A 21493-nucleotide genomic window follows, 5' to 3' on the forward strand; every position below is an offset into this window, starting at 1 on the left:
TCTAGCTCCATAGAGTGGTACAAAATGTTAGCTAACACAGTACCTAAGAGCTACCAAGATGACACATAGTTGGATGAGCCTTTCGGATAGTGTTTAGGGCTAGTTCACTATCTTGTTCCACCATAGTATCATATTGGCACTTGTGAGGAATTTTGACCATGATATACCACCTTAGACTTATTGTTATATGACTATTCAGAACTTGCGAAGTCTATATTTATAATTTGTATTATCTATCAAGTGTTTATTAAAATAGTTATTTGTTGGATCCCAAGTTTAATTTAATTTATTTTTTCTTTTGCAGGTTCTTAAGGGACGTTTCAAGGAGGTTTTTCGTTTGTAGACGGAGATACAAGAGTGTCACATGACTTAGGCAAAACTAACTAAGTTTGTAACACCATAATGCCATACTTGGGATACCACATCATAGATGTTGACATCATCGGTGAAGGCCCAGGAGTGGTAGTCCATCAGAAGCTATGGGAGTGGTCGAGGATGAACCTCTAGTGGTGGTCTAATTCGGTTGGAACTAGACAAGGGTGATAATGGATCGGGCAAGACCAATAAACTGCCACTTCCTCGTCTAGTGGAAACCCAAAAAACAAAATCTGTCTCTCATTCTTCGAGCTAACCATCAGTGCCTGGACCTTACTACCACTGTCCCTAGTCACTCCCATGACCTCCCACTATCTTGTCAGCTGGCCACCGTTGGGAGGGAGCCAGTGGTGGTTGACAGATTGGATCGCCACTCCTAGGCTTTCATCAACGATGTTCATGTCTATGATGTGGTGTATCGAGTCTGGTACTATGGGGCCACCATGCTCAACCTATGGTGCTTCTCCATTGCATGCGCTAGGTCAAAGGAGTGGCGTATGGTATTCATGGCTAGCAAGCATGACGAGAGAAAGAACGCATTGAGGTACACGCTAGTCTATGATATGACGGTCGATGTGTGGGTCCACCTACTCAACGTGGCATAGGAGCATAACGAGTGATGCGAGTTCACGCCTGACAAGTCCGCATCCTCGGAGGCTTCCACATGACAACACAAGCGTAGTTCTTGTAGACCACATAGGCCTTTGACATGATTGCCTAGAATTGGGGCGATGTGGAGGAGGGGCAAATGGCGGACGCAGGGTACTAGTGCACGTGCATGGTCGATAGGGATGGGAATGGGAATGAGAGGATGTGCATGTGCCGATAGGAGTTGTTGGAGGGTGACAAGGCGTGGCGATCGCTAATGGACCTCCCCGACGACGTGAAGGCATCATTGGTAATACATGAAATAATCATTTTTTTCAGTAACAAAATCAATAATTCTATACGTGTTGTATCTTCCATCGATAAGATTCATAATGTTAGTATAAATAAGATTAAATATCTTATTTATAATTATATATCAATATAAATTTTTTTAGTCTAAAAATTAAAAGACTAAAGGGATCCAATTACAAGAGCTAATTAGCGCTTGTTGGATCCAATCGTCCAGTTCGTCGGTTCCTTGGCTTCTTAAATTTCGTGTCGTGTTGTTGAGACCACCGCACAGAGCATTTATAGTTGGTCTCTCAATGATGACGTTAGAAACTCAGACGTCTGCCCAAAAGGTATGGAATATTTGCCTAACTACTCGTGTTGATCATTGCTTGTTTCACCAAGGCACCGAGGCACTGGATTGAGTCCTCATGCTTGGAATCGAAATGCTTAGCGTCTTCATCTTGAAGGTTATCAGAGGATCATCATTGAGGTAATGTCTTTTCTCCATGGTCTCTCAAGTATCTGATTAGACCTTAGGGTCAAGATGAAGGTCTCTGTCGGCTTATATAGGTATTTCTCTTCAATTTGTCATTTACTTCTATCAATGTTCCTCGTGAAACCAAGGACCAATATCTTTTAGCAAGATCGGTCCTCATCGGTTGAGGAGGTCATCGAAGGAATCCTTTTTGTCATAATTCTTCCTTTGGAGTAATTCAAGAAAGGTTATTGGGGCTATTTGGTCATCGAAAAGAGAAATCGAGATGACTTCAATCTATCTATTGATGAAGGCGTGAACAAGCAAAGGATGAGGGATCACAATCAATGAAGAAGTCATTATGTATGTATGTATGCACACAGTTTTATACAGTTACATCAAATGATTTTTCCAATATATGTGTAAATATTGTTCACATGATGCGAGATTAAAAGATTCTATAAGATCTTTTCTGAGATTCTCGTAATCTATTGTTTGAAATCCCACTCATAGAATTTAAAGTCATGACACAAACAGAACTCAGAGCAAAAGTTTGACCCAGAAGCCATCTTATTATTATTATATGCAAATCATTTGTTGTACTTCTGGGAATAAGAACGTACAATTGCAAGTTACACAGGCGTCCACTTTAATCACTCAGGAAATAACAATATGCAGTAGGTAAATGCAATAATGTAAAAAATATATGTATAACAACTCAGGATAAGTTTATACTTTTTACAAGACTCAGGTACCTAATGGCTCCTATGATTTGATTGAATCCTGGAGAGTTGACCCAGACTTGAGTTTGCAATCACTTCGTAATGTTGTCAGCCATGATTCCACCTGAATCAAGATAATAAACTTTATTATCAAGAATTGCAAAAACCGATATGTTTTCATAATAACACACTGTAAAAGATTTTGTATAGTAAATACACAAAATTAATAGCTCTGCTGCTAGATAATTATTCCAAAACTATAAAAATCGATACAGAACAACCAGAATTTTGACACGGGGGGAGGAAATAGGTCAGATAATTGTCGATTTCTATTTATGAACGAGAATCAAACATGGGGAACGATATAGGTCAAACAGGGCAACATTTTGACACTCGGTAAGCGAACAGTAAACAGAGAACTCCCCTGCTATCTCTGAAATAGAAAGTTAACTATTTCTTGATGAAGACTTCTCCTTGACAGACTTGTTAAACAAATGAACTCTAGCTCCAATGACATGAAAGTGATTAAGGAGAAAGAATGAGAAATCTGAACATTGCATTGATGGAAGTTGAAAATCTCTAGAGCTTCCTGAACAACGTAAACACGTACAACCCAGTAGACAAATACTTAAAGCACAATACATTTACTGAGAATGCATCTTCTTTAGGAAATTATGGCGCTAACATGCTATCTTACAGAGGGGTTCCAAGAAAGAACTATCTAAAATCAGAAAAGAGAACATTTAGACAGACGTACCTGTAACTCAGAAATACTTGAGCATTCAAACCGCAAACCTTGACAGGTTAAAAGGTAAAATGCATGTCTTATTTCTTCATCATCATGTTTGAAGCTTGGAAGTGGCCCAACTTCAACAACATCAGATAACAGTGTGCTGTCTTGAGGACTCAAATCTGAAAAGAAAAAAGGCTTTTCGGCACATGAATGAATTTCTTTGCATTCTTTAGAAAAAGGTTACATTATTGGCCATTATATTTTATTTGCTGCATGTTTTAGAAGGAACCAAATATCTTTCTAGAAGAATAAAGTTTTCTGTTAAGCTTTATACATGTAAAGGATAATAAATATTTAAAAATAGGTATGCTCATGAATAATTCCTCATGCATGTCCTTAATTCACTCAACCTGCTAAAACCATAAAAATATGACAAACCTATTGCAAAAGGCCCCCACCAATTCAGTGTATGGGAAAGATCAATATATGCAATGTTACTCTTACAAATAATGAAGTTGATTCTATCATTTCTGGTCAGTTTTACCCCTTGAAGTATGGTGATTGCTGTTGTGACCGGAAAAAGAACAACTTCACTGTGATGCCAAGGTTCACCCTCTTTGCTAAAAATTATGCACTCACCAATTGAGCGAGCATCATAATATTGTAAATCCACGAGTAAAATAAAAAACAAAATTTTCTTAAGAAACAAAAAACAAGTTATGTGCTTGCACAGTTGTGCTGCCAACATAAGAAACTTACTTATAACTCCATTAATGTAATCGTATTATTTTTACTATGCTTCCTTAAAGTAATATTGAAGGCATGTATTGCTCTGTGTATCATGATTTTCATATAGAACATGTTAAATGAACTCTCTTTTCAGTTATTCTTACTTTTATTAGTTAGTTGTTCTCTAAACAGCTAAAATCAGTAAAAAATGACTTCATTTAATTGTGTCATATGTCTTGCATGGATTTTCGCTTCAATAAAAGCTCAAATCTTTGGACAGAAAAATTTTAAATAGACCACAATATTGGAGGGAAATATTACCATTTTCAAGTGAAAAAGAACATTACCAGTAGACTTGAGATAATAATAGATACATGAGCCGTGAAGGACAACAAAGCGGGGAAGCCAATCATCTATGTCATCATCATCTATTATAGGAGGTTCTCCAGGAAGTTGCGTCCACCTCTATGCAAATAGAATAAATTAAGTAATTACTTCACCAATCCATGGTTGGATAGAGAGAGGACAGACAAAAAAATGCAGATGACATTGGAACTGAGAGTACATGGACATACAGTTCGGACATAGAGATAACCACAAAGCCATGCAGACCTCAAAATTCCATCAAGATGTTCCAACCTTCCACAAAGAGGAAAAATAAAGATCAAGGAATTGAAAATAAGCTGAACTCTATGTACTTGGTTGCTAACAGGTCATGGTTGAAGTGTGATGTTATATGCCAAATGAGAGAAGAAAAGGTACCTGTAAGTAGCTAGTAATTCACCAGTTGCCCCTGTACTATAACAAAATTGAATATGCTCATGCAGATCTGGTGCATGTTTATCTTCTTTTATGTTATAATGTTGTTGGACTATTAATTTAAGAGAGAGAGAGAGAGAGAGAGAGAGAGGTTGTCCAGGTTAGTATCATAAACTCGTATAAAGGACACAGATGATACAGGACATGAGGAACCACAAACTGCAAAGCCATAATGAGCGCAAGATAAGCTGACGGCATATTCTCCAATCTCGCAGGAAAATTTCAAGTGAAATTTACTTGGACACCATTGGAATAAACCAGAAAGGAAGAGGTATGAAGAGCGAGAATGGACATGAGGAGGAACCACAAACTGCAAAACAATAATCAGGGCAAGATAAGCTAACTGCATATTTTCCAATCCTAACAGAAATGTCAAGTGATATCTACTTAGATCTCATTGGACAGAAACAAAAAGGAAGAGGCCTGGGGAGAGAGTAGATGATAATTGTCACAAGGTGGAAGAAGTATGAACTATGAAGAACTTGTGACTGAAAGTGCTCAAATTACAAATCATTCTAGGTAGAAGGCAAAGAGAAGTTAACAGCATCAAGTGCAAACTTAAATAGAGAAATTTTACTAGAATGTAGGTTGTAGCTTAAAGTAGTATGGTATTTAAGTTTGTAAATCTGACAAGGGATATGGTTTACTAGAATGTAGGTTGTAATTTAAACTGCATATAGCCAGACAATGGAGGATGAACCTATCATGGGACACCTAATCTGACATGTTACACATGCATATCTATATAAAAAATGATATTAGGTCTGTCAGTATGACAACCTAAAGGTCCTAAAATTATATATATGGAAAGATAATGTCCAATTTTCAATTGTAATCAGGAACAACAAGCAGTTGCAATAAAGTAGCTCAAGTCTGTCCATACATAACATCCACTAAATCTTGCTCAAAAGGTGTCCAGTGCATTCTCAGAATATCAGTTTATAACTAGAACTGTCAAAAATACTAGAGCAAGTCGAACAAGTAAATCAGCATCCAGAATTCATAAAGCAAAATTTTGTAGAATTGTTGCAAAATCAAAGTTCACAATAAGTGTGTATTGGATCTTACTGAGCTTTTAGATATGTCTCTCTTTCCTCTGCATCTGCAATTTCTGACCGAAGAGACTCTACTTCTACTCTAGTAAGTTCAATCTGATACCCAAAAAAATATTTTCTCAGTTATATATAAATGCTATATTTCTTATTGGGTCAATGGAATTTATATCTTAATATAAAAATGATTTATTAACCTTATCATTGTGATCTCTTGATCCCCATGGAAGACGTGAAAGCGTAAACAAGTTCAGCAGAGATGCAGCTCCCATTACTCTTCTTACAGCCCACGAATGGCCAAGTGATCTGTACCAGAGACGTATGAAGAATTTATGATATCATTTAAAGCCAATATTTGAGAAGCTAAATCCATGTCATATTACAGATGTCTCACCTCAGCTTATAATCTGCCCTTGAATTTGTTGTTTGGGGAGAGTTTTCAGATGCTTCGGTGGGTCGGAAGTGTTCTGGGAGAACCTCTAGCTTTCCATAAACATCATCCATTAAGCAGATTCACTTTTACAAAATCCTGCCTATGCATAAGTCTTAGTGAGCCCACAAAATTTTTATTTGCTTATAGCTCCAAGCCTCTGGCAATAACATGTGACTCATTTTCAGATACTTGCCTCAGTAACAATCATGACATAGAAGCTCAATGTAAATGATTTTAGGGTGTATCCCTTCCCTGTAACCTTCAATAGAAATTATATATCAGGGGATTGCTATCATCAGTATGATCAGTTTGTCTGAACAGAAAGCTCCATAGAAGTTAGAGAGAGAAGCACCACATATTAGGTCAAAGTAATGATGATCAAATGTTAAATAAAGTTCACATCATAAAACTCAAGAAGTTGAGGAGATACACAAACATGAAAAGACTAAGCATACTGTACCAAATTCCCATCAATTTAACCAACAGGAATATATCAAACAAAAGAGGTGGTTACACGAAAAAGATTGAATACTAAAGATCTGGTCAAAAGCCTAGGGACCAACTATGTTGCCATAGTAATATCAGTCTAATGGTGAAGTAACAAAGAGACATCAAGGATAGGAATTATTAAAAGATGAATGCCCACAAAAATAATAGAACATTCAAAACCAATATCATAGTCTGGATTCTTTAATCAACTATTGATGGTAGACTAATGGGATTTTTATCATCTCATCTGATTGAAAGTTCACACCATCTTTTGCAGTGGGAGTAAATTTGTCATAAATGTCAAATTCTTGCATTGCGAGTATAAACTAATGTCTTAGGTACACAGCCTGTCACACCCTGAAATATTTGAACTTTGTACCAACAAAATTATATCGTGCATAAACCACCACTTCAAAACTCATACCTACATTGGTAAATTTTTCATTAAATCCAATATTCTTTGTATTTACAATAAACCATATCAACTTGAAAAATACTAAAACTTCTTGATAGTACTATTTGATGACAAAGAAGTTTCCTCCACCTAAGTCTCTCAATCTAATATATGTCAGGAGGCTGCTTTGAAAAAAAATACAAAACAAAAATATAACAACAATCATGCTAAATAGGCACCTTTGAAAATCATAAAAACAATCGATGAGTTAGATATTCTTTCAACAATAGATGAAGAGATCTTATATCGAACTGTCAACAGTGGATAAAGTGATATCTCTCATCTACACGAGTAGGGACACATTACTCTCAATAATGGATAAAGGAACCATCTAACTGTAAAAAAAAATTGTCCTACCAATACTGACTTGCCTCTTGGTAGAGAATAATAGCCCTCATCATCATATATCACAATCGTATATCTTCATTTATTTCATTCATGCATTAAAAAAAACCCTATAAAATATCATAATAACCACACTTGACATATGACATGGGAGACTTAGTGCATTAGTAGTTCTGTACTGTGATAGGCCGTAGTTTCTTTCGTAGGGGCATTATCAACAAAAATACTCAGTATAGTCACATTTGCCTCATGATAACAATGATCATAATGTTAACCTCAATGCCAAATATCATTTAAAATTAGAAACAAATAATTATTCTCAAATTTCATAATATAACTTAAAATAAGACTTTTAAATTCATTAAATAACAAAATCATGAAGTTTTAATCCCTCTGCAACCCTAAATTGACCTAAACCCTAACTGAAATGGTTCAATTGACTTGAGCCGAATAGGTTTTCAACTGAAAACCCAATTGAAACAACATCAAGTTCACCTAAGAAGGGTCAATTGATCACAACACTCAAACTGGCCACAAAGGGGCCCCTGGCCGACTTGCCCATAGGGCACAGGCTTGAGGCCCCTGTGGGCTGCTAGCCTAGCCCAATTTGGGCTAAAAAGGGGGTGGGCATAGACTCGAGTCCGACACACATTTTTGGGTCGTGCTCAAGCTAGGCTGCAAGCGCTTGGACCAAGGTTGCGTGCATCACGTGTTCGCACAACATAGGAAAGCGACAAGCTGGGCTTCAGTGTCAAGCCACATGTGGGCCTTAGGTGCTAGGTTGATCGGCCCATGCCGAGCCAATGTAGATGGGTCACGCATAGCCTCTTAGGTTGACCCATGCCATGTTGACTTGGGTCCACGACGCGCTAGCCTTGAGTCAAGCTGATCCCAAGCTGGCTCCTATGTTGGTCTACAGGGCTCAATTTGTTGGGTGGCATCTGCTTTGGCCGTCAAGCGACTGGGCATTGGCTCAATGCTACTCTATGACCAAGCCTGAGTTTAACTCAAATTGGTTTGACCTAGTGTTGATCGGCTTGGCTTGGGTCGAGTTAGCCTAGCCCAATGTTAGACCCAATCTTCACCCTCATTCAAATTTTAATTTCAAATTTATTTTTTTCAAGCATAAATTAAATAAACAACTAATTGACAAATGAAATAAGATAAGTTCATTCAAACATGAAATCTAATGAAATTAACAGCAATAAGCAAACTAATTTAATCAAATAAATCAACATATCACAATAATTAAATCAATTTAAGGAATCATAAATAATGGCATAATTTTACAAAATTCATTAAAAAAATAATAAGTATGATTCAATATTTAAACTCATCAAAAATCTTCATGCATTTTAATCATAAAACATAAAATTAAATCGTTATTCAAAAATCATTAATCACAATTCAAAACTATTAAACTAATGAAATTAGTGTTGTCACACATCCAAAATCTTTTTTCAGAAATATTAACAAAAATAAACCAAAAAAGATAGAGGACCGACTTCTTCAAGATGGAAGTTCCTCCCTTTGATCCCGCACTATCGAGTTCCACTTGATCCCGTTGATAAATAAATGAGGGGTTTTCATTATATAGGAGAGGAAGGAGTGTTTCCCTCAAGAAAAGAAAGATATCTTTTGAATTAATTAATTAAATAGATTCCTAATTAGCTCATAGAATTAATGAAGCAATTTTCAATTTTTAATTAACTTTCCTTAATCATATTAAACAAGGAAACAAATCCATCCAAATAAAACAAAACTCTAATTAACCACCAAACTGCACAAATTAAACATCAATTTTTAATTTGGGAAGGAGTGGAAAAGTCCCAGTGACTACACAGCCAAACTGCACCAACTCTAAGGCTTGCTTACTTTTAAATGTGTTGACAATCAACCGACATTCACTTGCCCAGATACTCAAGGACAAAAGGTTAGACTTTATTTTGGGAATGAGCACTGGGTGCAGATAAAGAAAATCTTCATTAAAAAACTCAAAAGGTTCACCTAGAGGTTTGATGGTGGAGATACAATCTAGATGAGATATGTACATTCTAACCGGTAATTGTCCTTGAATTGAATTTTTTTCTCAAATCTATTAATTTAGGAGATTGCTATTGACAATCCTTTTTTGTTATTGACAAACGTCTTCATACAACCACCTAAAATATAATAAAATATAATTTTACTAAATGCAATCCCTCAATTACCAATCATACCCTTTTATGGCATCTTCTGAGTTCTGAGTTGATGCAGAATGACCCAAAAGATGACATCTTCTGGGATATTGCAGAAACATTTGAAATATCATCTTTCGGGTCTATAACCCAACGTCTTAACCCCTAAAAACATTAAATTGATCTAACAAATGTAAAAACTATTTGTCACCTCATCCTCTTTGATATTCAGATCATCTCATTTGAAAATCTATGTTTTCTCTGTCATATTGCATCTACGAAAGATGCATATGGAATCAAGAGGAGGATAAGAAGAATAAGAATAATAATAATAATAATGGGAAGAAAAAGGGGGTGCATGGAAGGAGTTGGAAGATTTTGTTGGAATTAAGCGATAAATTGAGGACATTTATAATCATTGCAGAAGGTATCTTAGGAATATTAAAAGTTCTTAAAATTTTCTATAAGTAGTAAAAGAGGGTTTCCAATAGAAATCTCCTTAATTAAGGACTATTTATGATATTAAACCATGATTTTGGTGTTCTGTTAGTTCAATTGAGTCCACAATTATATCTGATCATCAACGCATTTGCACTTGTTTCATCCATTTCGTTTAAGGTACGCTACCAAATTACTGAATTAGTAAGGATACATAAAATTGAATTCCGAGGACAAAAGTAGACTGATATGTCCTTGAGTGCAAGAAAAAAAATTGCGCTATATTCTACAATATGCTACAACTATAATACTTAAAAACATGTTATAATATTTTTTGAATGAATAAGCCGTTTGAGCAATAGTTGTAAGCATAATAGTTCCTATCTTCTTCTTGCCTCTTTTTATGCACAATTTTCTTCTTTTCTTTTTTGTTTTCCATCCCCACGATTGAGATCCGTTCTTTACTATATTTCGTATAACTTCTCGGTATAGGTTTCAGATAAGGGACTATTTTTTGCACCTAAAATTTTCAAATTCCATTTTTCCAAGAAACACTAGAGTTTTGTGTTCTCCCAATTGCTTCGTCCAAAACATGAAGCTCACATAGGAAAGCCTTCTCTTCAAAAACTTAACCACCAAGAAATTTATGACTGCAAGAGTGCAGAAGAAAAATAGAAAGAAAAAAAGAAAAGATAGAAAGCGCGACCCGGCACTTAAATCGCTGAGAAAGAGATCGGCAAGAAACAGAAGCAAGAGGAACACATCGATGAATCAGGTATGCGATCTAAATTTAGAACCGGGAACGCATCAGCCCAGATTCACGAAGGCGCAATAGGAACGAGACAAAAATAGGGGATCGATCCAAATCATGGTCATCACCAACATCATCTCGACGGCAGTACGCGAACAAAAATATTCATGGAAAAAGGTTGCAACGATTGCGGAAGAAAGGGTCAAACCTCGCAAGGGTTGGGGTTTTGGTTTCGCTGGCCGGAGTCGCCGTGCGTGATGTCGGAGCTCGCGGAATCTACCCGTCGTCGTCTCGGTTGTCCTCCCCACGTTGAAGGTAGACAATGGCCCCACCGCCCTGCAGTTGCGCCCACTATTGAGAGGATTTCCTGGTCAGCGAGCACGGGCCGGATGGAACTCACGGAAGTTTCTAGCCGTCGATCCTGACAAGCAAACGCTTATCAACGGTTAGATGTGGGATTGACAGCATGATCAAAGGTGAAGATGATCACACGGGTCAGCAAAGAGCCGCACCGAGTATGTGCATATTGTTTTTGTTATGAGCGATTGCGTTGGCTGCAACGCCAATGGTAGTTTCCGCAGCGCCCCACCAATGGTGGTCACTCCAACCATTCCAACTGTACAAAAGCGGGTAATCGAAAAAAGGCAAATAAAATAACATCCCGGCCGACGCTTGGGAAACTGACGAGCGCGAGCTAAGCAGCGCACCCACCCACGGTTTTATGCGCCTGGTGGCGATGCAAGTGACGTGCACGGCTTTTGGCTGGAGCGTGGTGGGAAAGGATTGAAGAAACCCACATCATACTAGTAGAACAAAGTTTGGCGAAATATTCGTATTCCGCGAAGATCCGTCCAAAAAAAAATCTCTCGTCCTTCCCACATGTCAACCTCACCTACGAATATCCGGATCCCAACTTGGGCTGGTTAGAAAAGTGCGTTAAACAATAACAAGTTCTATGTACTACATGACTTGTGTTTGTTTAACGCATACGACTCGTCGAAGCGTACGATATTGGACTGTTGGTGCTGTGTACCTGTTTTACGTGGTATAGGTATTTGTCGCAAAGGGAAGTAAGTGCGATACAGGACCGCGCGTTCTATTTCTCCTGGCGGTGGGCCATGTGAGGATGGACCCCGTCTCCTCCAATATATTAAACTATTTTTAATTACTTATGATTCAACTGAAAAGATTCGATAATAGAAAATTCATGTTTATTGGTACTGTAGTATGAAAAAGAAAAGAAGAAAAAAAAAAAAAGGGCAGAAATACGAGGCTTGAGAAACAGAAAAAATCATGTAACATTAGAACCGTACAGTCTTCGATTGAAAAAACTTCCCCGTTAATGGAAATTGGAGATCTGTACAAGAGATAGGAGGATGGCAAGGTCAGGAACACTAAGGGAAAAGAAAAGAAGGAAAAAAGAAACTGGAAAGAACACCACGCCGAAGGGGGATCTTTAAGAGATTAATGCGATCTGGAACTTATTTCCATTGTGATCACTCGGAATCGCTGTCCATGCTCTCCATCCCCTTCAATCCCCTGCGCTTCTGCAGAAAGCAGCGGGTACAACGAATTAACATGTATCGCAGAGAGTAAAACGCACGGCCCCAATTTGAAAAAGGGGCAGATAAAGAATTAAGGACGAGGGAACGAGAAATTGGGACCATAGTCAACATCAGGGGCCCACGTGACAGGGAGAAGGCGACCAAATTAATTTAAGCCCCCACCCCCGAGGGCCAAGGCATGGAATTCAATTCGTACATGCACATTGTATGATCGACCTTCTCGGTCATAATGAATTCGACAACCATCATGTCGAATGGAGACATGACGAAGGAGGGGCATCGAGGAAAAGGTTCCAGGGGAAGAAAAGCATATGACAGAGCTGGCAACAGGTCAATATTAGCAGTGAAAGTAAATAAATATAAACGAGTAATTTATTTGTCAGGGGAGATTTGATGGGGGAAAAGAGAGCGAAAGCACGATCCGGGGATTTGCGTTATACCTTCCTTACGCACTTCTTCTCCCTCACTTCATACCGTCCTCTCGTCAGATCCGAAAGCCACATTCCAGGAAAACAATACTACACACACAAAAAATGCATATATTATTTTGTAAAACAACAAGTGATGAAAAGGATTACGATGGATCGAGGGTTAGTGATTGTGAACCTGGAGATTCTTATCGATGTTCTTAGCCCTCTTTTTGGGTCTCTGGGGAAGCTTGGTGCCCTTCATGGCCAAGAAGTCGTCCTCCTTCTCCTTGCGGGAGAGGGATATGCAAATCTTGGGCCACTCGAACTGATCCAGGTTCAGCCTCTCCCCGATCGCGACCAGCGGAGGGGCGCTGCCGCTGCCGCCCGTATCCTGGTCCGATGCCAGCTTCGACTCCGGGGGGTTCATGTGGCCGTCCGCTGCGCCGTTGGTGGGGTTCTTCTGGGCCTTTTCCGGCAGGGACGAGGGCGATCGCTTCTCGGATCGAGTTGGGCCGCCTGATCGCTCTTCCACGCCCCTGATCATGGCCAGAAAAGAGGAAGAGTTGGGTCAGAAGGTAACAACAAACAACAACAAGAAAAGGTGGGTGGGTGGAGGGGGTTGCAAACTAATACAAAGGAAAGAAAAAGATAATTGCGGAAGGTTGTATTTATAGCCACGCAGCGGTTTGCTGGATGCTGTTTAGCGCCTCAAACCAAGGCGAAAGCCGTAGTTCTTATGAGGCAGACACATCGCAGGAGCTGAAAGAAAACAACAAATTATCCAAAAACATAAAAGAAAAACAAACCAAAAACGGAGAAGTGTTGCTGATTAAAGAAAAGAAACAGTAGTAGAATAAAACAAAATGAAAGCATAACTAGCAGGGGTGATTACAGGGGTTAACATGATGATTTAGTGTCTTGCATATCTGATGAGACCCGCAGATCCAGTCATCCTCGATAAGGTTTTCCAGTTGAAGTGCCACACAGGCAACAATTCCACATCACATGTGAAAACTATTCCATCTCAACATTAACATTAACAATAATATGACTGATTACATAAAAGTGATCAAATCTCTTTTTCATCTGTCATCAATCTTTAAGTGATTAATATTTAAAGATAAATATATTAACACCATCTCAACTATTTTCTCACTAATCTGATCTTTTACAAAGTCCACAATAGATTGTTCATTAATATACACTATTCTGTTTTAGTCTAATCTCATGGATCAATCTCAGATTTCTTGTCAAGTAAATATGTTTTATCTGTTGAGATGAAATAAAAGAAAAAAATGTCACCCATATAATCATAACCTACAGAAATAACATACCAAAAGAGATCTACAAGACCATCACATGCAAAAGAGAAACCAACTAATCTCGAAAACACTATCACAACCTTACATCAGCTCCATCGTCATCATCGCACATACCCCACCACTTCCACTCTCTACCGCTTAACCAGCCTATACAAATATGTTTAACCCTTTTATTACGAGGAAACAGAGATCGACTAAACCATTAAAACTGTCAAAGACACAAGACCAAAAGACCGGGCGAGAAGACGAAAATTCCGGTTTCCATTATCCTGACATATGTAAGAGAATAAATAACAAGTGAAATTAAAAATCCAGGGAAATTTTTTTCTGAGTACAAAAACCAAAAAAAAAAAAGACACAACAAAGGCAGGAAAATAGCAAAACCACCGTGAAAATAAAAAAAACTGAGGGAAAAATAACAAGGAGAGAATGGGAGTGGAGATGGGAGAGATAGGGGCGTGCCTGCTGACGAGAGGGGCAGCAGCGTCACGGACCACCACAGACGTCCTCAGATTGGCTCCCCTGGCGTACGAACCGCCAGAAGGCGGAGGAGCCATCCCCGCCGTCGATCTGCGCGGGATCTTGAGCATCTGCCGCGAGTGGGCGGAGGCGGCGTCGCCCGACGCCCGGCACTCCGCCCTCGGCGCTCGGGTTCTCTTGTTGTGACCCCACTGCAGGATGACGTCGCCGCCGCCGTCCACCCCGTTGATGATCTCATGGTGGCGGCTCTGAGACTTCGACGGCGCCGGGAAGGCGGTGAAGGAGACTGGGGCAGAGAGTAGAGGTTGGATGTCGGAGGCGGCCAGTGCGGAAGGGGAATCCGAGGGGAATGAGATGCGAGGCAGTTGGTGTTCTCGAGTTGGGGATGGATCAGCAGTTCCCAACACCGATCTCGCTCTTACGGGTTTACCTTCGCAGGGGAAATGAGTTGCGTTTCGGCTGCTATGGTCCGCAGTCTCATCTTTCCATGCTCTATTGAGGATGGGTTTCCTTCCATGGCTGAGAGGAAGGATATCTGGGCTTACTCTCTGGTATCTGTGAAACATATATGGCGAAATTGAGGTCAGCGATTGCTTCATATCTTAAAATCTCAATGGAACATATCATATGACCACAACGAATCCGAACTGTATACAAAAACTCAAAGTTTTGGCAACAAAAATTGTCCTTGCCGAAGGTAAACATCGAAACCATTCTATAATGCAACTTTATCTCAGAATCAAACGAACGAAGAACTAGAAATTTGTTTTCTTAACTCTTTGTTTTCAGAGTAATCCCAAGGGAAAGGAAAGCATTTGTACCAAATCCAGAAGAATGGTGAAACAAAAAGAAAGAAGATCTTCGTCTTCTTCAAAACTGTAGCCGCAACATTAAAGAGCAGATCAGAAGGAAAACTGCGAAACATATCACCATGAGAAACAATCCTCTTCTTAGAACTCTATCGTAACCGATTAGAGGGAAGAAATCTCATCAGGGTACTGATGAAGCCTAGATCTAACAAATCGGCCTGACTTAAAGGCGAAGCCTTCCGCCAATTCCAGGGAAAGAAACTTCGGCACGGTAGGACAACAGTAGAAAGAAAGAATCGGGAAGGAATAGCTGTAGATCGAAAAGAATTGGCGATCAACGTTGCGATTCCTCACCACAAAAATACGCCTAAATAAGATGCCGGAGACCAAGGAGAGAGAAGCGAAGCAATTCGAACACAACGGTTCCCAGAAATATCCAGTATTCGATCATGAGAACAAGAAATATCGAGAGGATTCGTTCCAAAATATGACCAGATTACCAGAACATGGCAATAGTTCAAACTGGAGAATGCCAATTAGTTAGAAAAAGCACGATTATTCTCCTAAGGCACTGAAAAATCTTGCAAACAAGGCTGTCAAAGGCACCGCGGAATAGAAAGCTTCGAATCATCGACAACGAAACCGAAAACGGTGATGAACCGTAGGAAGGGCGAATCACCGAGCCCGGAGAAAGAAGATGGGCTGTGAACCCACGGTCTCTCCGTTCCGGAAGCCGAAAGAAGCAATCGTCGGGCAGATACCCGCCGGCAGAAAAGGCACAATCTCCAGCCGGAGAAGCGCTCTTCACCTGCATCGCCTTCCTCCTTCAGGATCTCCTTGTAGAAAAAAGAAAATTGCAAATTTTCGATCTCAAGGGACGAGACCTCGGAACAAAGACTTCAGAATTAGGAGATCAACATCAAACCACCACGTACCGACGCAAATAGAGAGCAGAAGAGATAGAGGTGGTGAAAAGCAGAGATTGGAGCAAACCTCATCATTTCCAATGACGAGTGGAATCAACGAGCAGTTAGTAGTCAATATTGCATATAGCCTTCTCAGGATTAGCGCAGCGCATCGATCGATGGCTTCCCTCGCCGGAAGCACAGTCCTCGGCGCCTCTATATCTCTCTTCTGCCCTCAGAGCGAAGTTTTATGCCGCAAATGTTAGTGGAAGCAAATTCTATCGAGAGAAAAGGAGAGGACGATGGCAAGGCGTCGCTTTGGAAGACGATGAGAAAGATGCAGAGAGGATAGGGGGAAGGGGTAGAGGGCAGCGAAGACGATGAAGAAGAATTGGGTTAAAATAGCGGCTTCGCCGAACCGTAACTTCCTATAATACCCCTTCATCGCGCATCTAATTTCGGACTTGCCCACCAGCGTGGGACCAAATCGTAAATAAATGAACTATATGAGGGCTTTTGCGCCACTAAAAGTCCAAGAGTCTTCGTGTTGCGGGTTCCTCAAGTTCCGACAGTAGTTACTGCCTACCCGTAGAATCTCATGTATGCGATCTCAATGATCCACCGTCCATTGTCTCCGATCACGGATCCCTCTCCCGACCACGCCGTCCGTGTTGTCCACACTAGAGACAGTCCCGCATGAACCGTAGACGGCTATGATTTACTTGAGAAAACGTGCTAGCCTGATTGGGCTTCTATGGTCTAAAGGTGCAGTACATAAAAGAAATAGCCAGTCATATACTACTCGTTCAGCTGATCTCGTGTTTGTTTGTAACATAAACGGCGCATTCTCTGCCACAATGTTTAAAGCATTAGATTTCGGAGCACGAATCACAAAGCAGGTTAGTAAACTTTGCCAAAACAGTAATTTGAATTTCCTTAATGACATGGATTTACAAGTTACGTTGATCGCTCGGCATTTTAGAAGAGATATGGGCCCCCGTGAATCTCAAAGCCACTCGTCAGGATCTGATGCGTCTGATGGGATGATTGACCCATCAATTTATGGAAATCCTCTGCGTGCACCTAAACACGGTCGATGTCCATCACAGGTGAAAATGGACGGTTCCAATCGAAAACAGGTTTCTGGGCAGGAATAGAAACCAATGGGCTGCGTGTCAGCGGAGACCGCAAGCGATCAAAACGGAGGGCGGTTTTTGGGACGATCCATTTAGTTTGCACTGCTCCGGCGGTACACCACAAGTAGCTGTCCCACGTTGCGCACCTTTTCCCACCCACTCCGCACATGCACGCTCGCCAATGGAGGGTTTGTTGAGATGCGCGGGTCCCCGTGAAGCGAGGCTCCCATTTTGGGGTGGTGGGGAGCCACGCAGCAGCGCCTACGCCGTCCGATAATGATTCAACGTCCCGTGATACTTGATCCAACAACCACGTTATGATTTCCCATGAAATTTCTCCATGTATGGCGTACCCAAGAACTTTCAGCAAGAATTTTCTCGCTAATATGCACGTGTGGAGTCCACGCGTGCGAGAAAGGCGAGAGCCGCTTACAAAAGCGTGGCCGAGACTCCCACCTGTGATCAAGTTTGTGATGAAAATTTTAGTGACGATGGCACTGACATCATGTCCACCTCACTCATGAGGTCCGTAGGATGGGTGTGTGTGAGATCCAACTAGTATTGCCTTTGGAGGAAGAAGAAGATATCTTCCATTAGGAATACACGATGGTGGTCTCTATGGAATCATCATTAGCCGTGGAAATGGTGCTTCAGATCACGGGACATGAAATTAGCTAATTCATCAAGTCTCAGTAAGCCTACTGGTTAGGGTGTGGATGGATCTCCGTTAAAACGCGGCAGCAGGGAGGGGATTCTCGACGACGTTGGACTCTCCGTCAAACATGGGAACGAAGATTGCGGAAACGGAGGCCATCTTGGTGCATTGGGAGCACCGTCGTTGCACACCTCAACATCTACTCCTCCGCTGCACGTTTTGGCCGCACGCGGTGGAGGAATCCTCGTTCCTATCCGCGGGAGAGACTTGAGGACGTCAAAGTGTTTCGAGCCTTCTTGTATACGACTCTCCACGCTATCCGTAGAGAGTCCTTGCGAGGAAGTTGGAGAGCGCAGTAAGTATCATGGGTTGCATGTGGCGGATCATGTCGCTCGGCGTGCGCCATGTCAGCACAGCTTCTGGCGCAAGGTACAGTCCATGCCATGGGCATTGCTAACGCATGATGAGTAAGCATAGAGCCTATGACATCATACGACAGCAGGATTCGATGCGGAGGAAGAGAGACGATGAGTGGTACGCCTGGGCTGAATGAATGAATGAATGCATGCGATGTTCAACGATTAACAACCATGAAGGCCATGGCATTGTTGCTCGTATGACCATCAGTTGCTCCTGCCCAGCCACCGCCACCTGCCACCTACCGACGCCAACTTTGGTTGTTTTGCCTCGTCAGTGCCAGCTCGGTTTAAGACCACCCTATGCCGGAAAATTACTAGGATGTGATGAGTCGTCTGAATCATTGAACATCAAAGTTAGCATCACGTTCGTTCATGACGCTGTCAGATTTCATGTCCCCGAGATGTTGATCCAGCTCTTTTAACTGATCTTAAAGATGAGTGGTAGATGAGAAGTAGGTTTAGTGAGATTTTGTGGACTGATTGAGTCAATTACGGAAGAGATCCAAAAGTATGTACGTAACGACATATTTTGCTGCCAATATTTCACCCCATTTAGCAGGTCCGAGGAAGAGGGCTGTGTCAGTGACGATCGAAGGGAAGCAGCTCAACCTTCGAGGGCTGTGTCTGTGTCATCGCCTCCTCTTTCTTCGTCGAGGTGGGAGTGATGGGGTTGCTTAAGCGACAAGTTTTCCATCGGATATGGATTAAGGGGAGGGAATTGAAGAGAAGAAAGAGACCACTTGTGTGCTCTTCTTATTCCTTCCCTCTATGGTTTTGGTTGCTGTCGCAAGCCAATCTTAAGGCCGCAGACTTCGGCTTGATGCGCGGATCTTATCTCTCTCTCTCTCTCTCTCTCTCTCTCTCTCTCTCTCTCTCTCTCTCTCTCTCTAATTAATAATATACTGCAAAAATTCGATCAATTATATATTAATCCGTTAGTCAATATCGTATAATTTGTGGTCTTATAAGATCATACAAAATTCAATCCAATTCTTGTCAGAAACTCTAATTTAAAACGTATGAATGGCCATAAATTCAAAATATCTATCAAATTATAAATCATATAAAAAAATCTATTTACTCTTATGATATTTTGAATAAGATTAGATAATGCAAAGAATACATTCTTATGATATGAAATATCCGCTCGAGTCATTTATATTGTGTTCACATAGAACAATTATTTTTGCACTATGATGCTTCATTACAAAGTAAATAATTTTCTTTCTTAGGATTTTTATTTATATATATAAATTCTTCATAAAAATCATAATTATATATAGATTGATAGGTAGAATATATGATATTACATATCGCCCGGACAAAAACTTAGTCTTTCGTATTTTGACATGTATGAATCCGAAGATTATTCAAGGATATCTATAAGTTTTTAAATATATCTTTTTTTCTTATTATGATTTTACTACACGCAAGATATGAACAATATGGATAGGTCATTCATCATATGGTATTTTTTTTTTTAGGTTTTGTTGTTTCTAATTTAATTACTTCATAATGATCCTAAATATATTTCTTCAACATTAACATGTAAAATATATTACGATATTTAAAATTTTAAAATATAAAAGAATATACATATATATATACTCAAATTTTAAGATAGAGTTTGATTCATATCTCTTATTATCACCGTAAATTTCCTTTTGTCTATCATGAATTACAAGTATGTATTTCTAATCAATTTAATCTTTCAAATATGGCTTCAATTATGTCAAATCTCAAATACTTTCTTTCATTAATTATCATCGAAATATATTTATTTCATGTATGATGAGATCATTCTAATACTTCTCTAATATATATTATTGTTATTATGAACAAATTCCTCCAAAGATTTTATTTTAATCCAAAAAATCTCATAATAAGTTATATAATTATTTCTAGTTGATCATCTATTGATGCATGAAACGCAATGCTAAAATTTATATAAATATTTTTGAAATAATTTGGCACATCATATAGATATTTGACATAATTTTGGCACATCATGTAGTCTACTATCTCCTTAATATACAATTTGGCCAATTTTTCTAAAAGTTAGTGAAATCTTAATAGTCAAAATCTATATTGACTTTATTAAATAATTTATAATTATCCAAATAATTTAGAATCTTAAGATTGACTAAATTGATTTTTGTGTAAAATTCAATTAGCTTAGAATTGTATTTTTCGAAAAATAAATATAATAAACAGTGGTAAACAAGTATAAATTAAATTAAAAAATCTTCAATATTTTTAATCTACATCCATACTTAATTTTTTTAATATATTATTTATTACTTAAATTCATCAATTGATATCATCATCAAAATTAAAATTAATATATTATTCATTTCAATATCACCGTACATCTATGAACATATCATACCACTTCTAATAAGATATAAATAAAGGCTGCAATTCTTTTTTCAAATGTGACTTTTTGATATTCCAATAGAAGTGGATGAGATGTATATATTGACTTTTAATAGTCAATATATACATCTAATAGTCAAAATCTATATTGACTTTATTAAATAATTTATAATTATCCAAATAATTTAGAATCTTAAGATTGACTAAATTGATTTTTGTGTAAAATTCAATTAGCTTAGAATTTCAACAAGAAAAAATAAAAATAATAAACAATGGTAAACGAGTAAATAATTCTATACTTAATTTTTCTTAATATATTATTTATTACTTAAACTCATCAATTGATATCATCATCAAAATTAAAATTAATATATTATTCATTTCAATATCACCATCGATCCATAAACATATCATACCACTTCTAATAAGATATAAATAAAGGCTTTCAATAGAAGTGGATGAAATGTACGTCGAAGAGGCTATCGGATGAGTTCATCACGGGAAAGACTGAGCTGCCAATAAATATTGGATGAGGTCGAGGGATG

At 39.1% G+C, this 21493-nt stretch overlaps 2 protein-coding genes across 9 annotated transcripts; both read right to left on the bottom strand.

The window, feature by feature from the left end:
- Positions 1-2269: 2269 nt before the first annotated feature.
- LOC135615461 (uncharacterized) lies at positions 2270-11565 on the bottom strand. 5 transcript variants are annotated; one of them, XM_065113988.1, is made up of 10 exons: positions 11384-11565; positions 11080-11292; positions 6411-6469; positions 6179-6313; positions 5982-6090; positions 5801-5883; positions 4489-4552; positions 4261-4378; positions 3209-3363; positions 2270-2575 (listed from the first exon to the last, which is right to left on the bottom strand). In XM_065113988.1, exons 4-10 carry the CDS (start codon positions 6286-6288, stop codon positions 2495-2497), a joined length of 720 nt encoding a protein of 239 aa, XP_064970060.1. In that variant the 5' UTR covers positions 6289-6313; positions 6411-6469; positions 11080-11292; positions 11384-11565; the 3' UTR covers positions 2270-2494. The 5 variants fall into 5 exon arrangements, with proteins under 5 accessions (XP_064970060.1, XP_064970061.1, XP_064970057.1 ...); XM_065113989.1 differs by having other exon boundaries at positions 6407-6469; XM_065113985.1 differs by having other exon boundaries at positions 6407-6476.
- A 580-nt stretch (positions 11566-12145) lies between these two features.
- LOC103989806 (uncharacterized) lies at positions 12146-16742 on the bottom strand. 4 transcript variants are annotated; one of them, XM_065113980.1, is made up of 6 exons: positions 16451-16742; positions 16219-16290; positions 14631-15203; positions 13043-13382; positions 12877-12954; positions 12146-12418 (listed from the first exon to the last, which is right to left on the bottom strand). In XM_065113980.1, the coding sequence occupies exons 2-6, from the start codon at positions 16269-16271 to the stop codon at positions 12368-12370; spliced, it is 1095 nt and encodes a 364-aa protein (XP_064970052.1). In that variant the 5' UTR covers positions 16272-16290; positions 16451-16742; the 3' UTR covers positions 12146-12367. The 4 variants fall into 4 exon arrangements, with proteins under 4 accessions (XP_064970052.1, XP_064970053.1, XP_064970055.1 ...); XM_065113981.1 differs by having other exon boundaries at positions 16219-16293; XM_065113983.1 differs by lacking the exon at positions 16219-16290 and having other exon boundaries at positions 16451-16741.
- Between the last annotated feature and the right edge of the window lie 4751 nt (positions 16743-21493).

Source organism: Musa acuminata, chromosome BXJ2-6 (genome assembly GCF_036884655.1).
Source record: "Musa acuminata AAA Group cultivar baxijiao chromosome BXJ2-6, Cavendish_Baxijiao_AAA, whole genome shotgun sequence".
NCBI classification, from domain to species: Eukaryota; Viridiplantae; Streptophyta; class Magnoliopsida; order Zingiberales; family Musaceae; genus Musa; species Musa acuminata.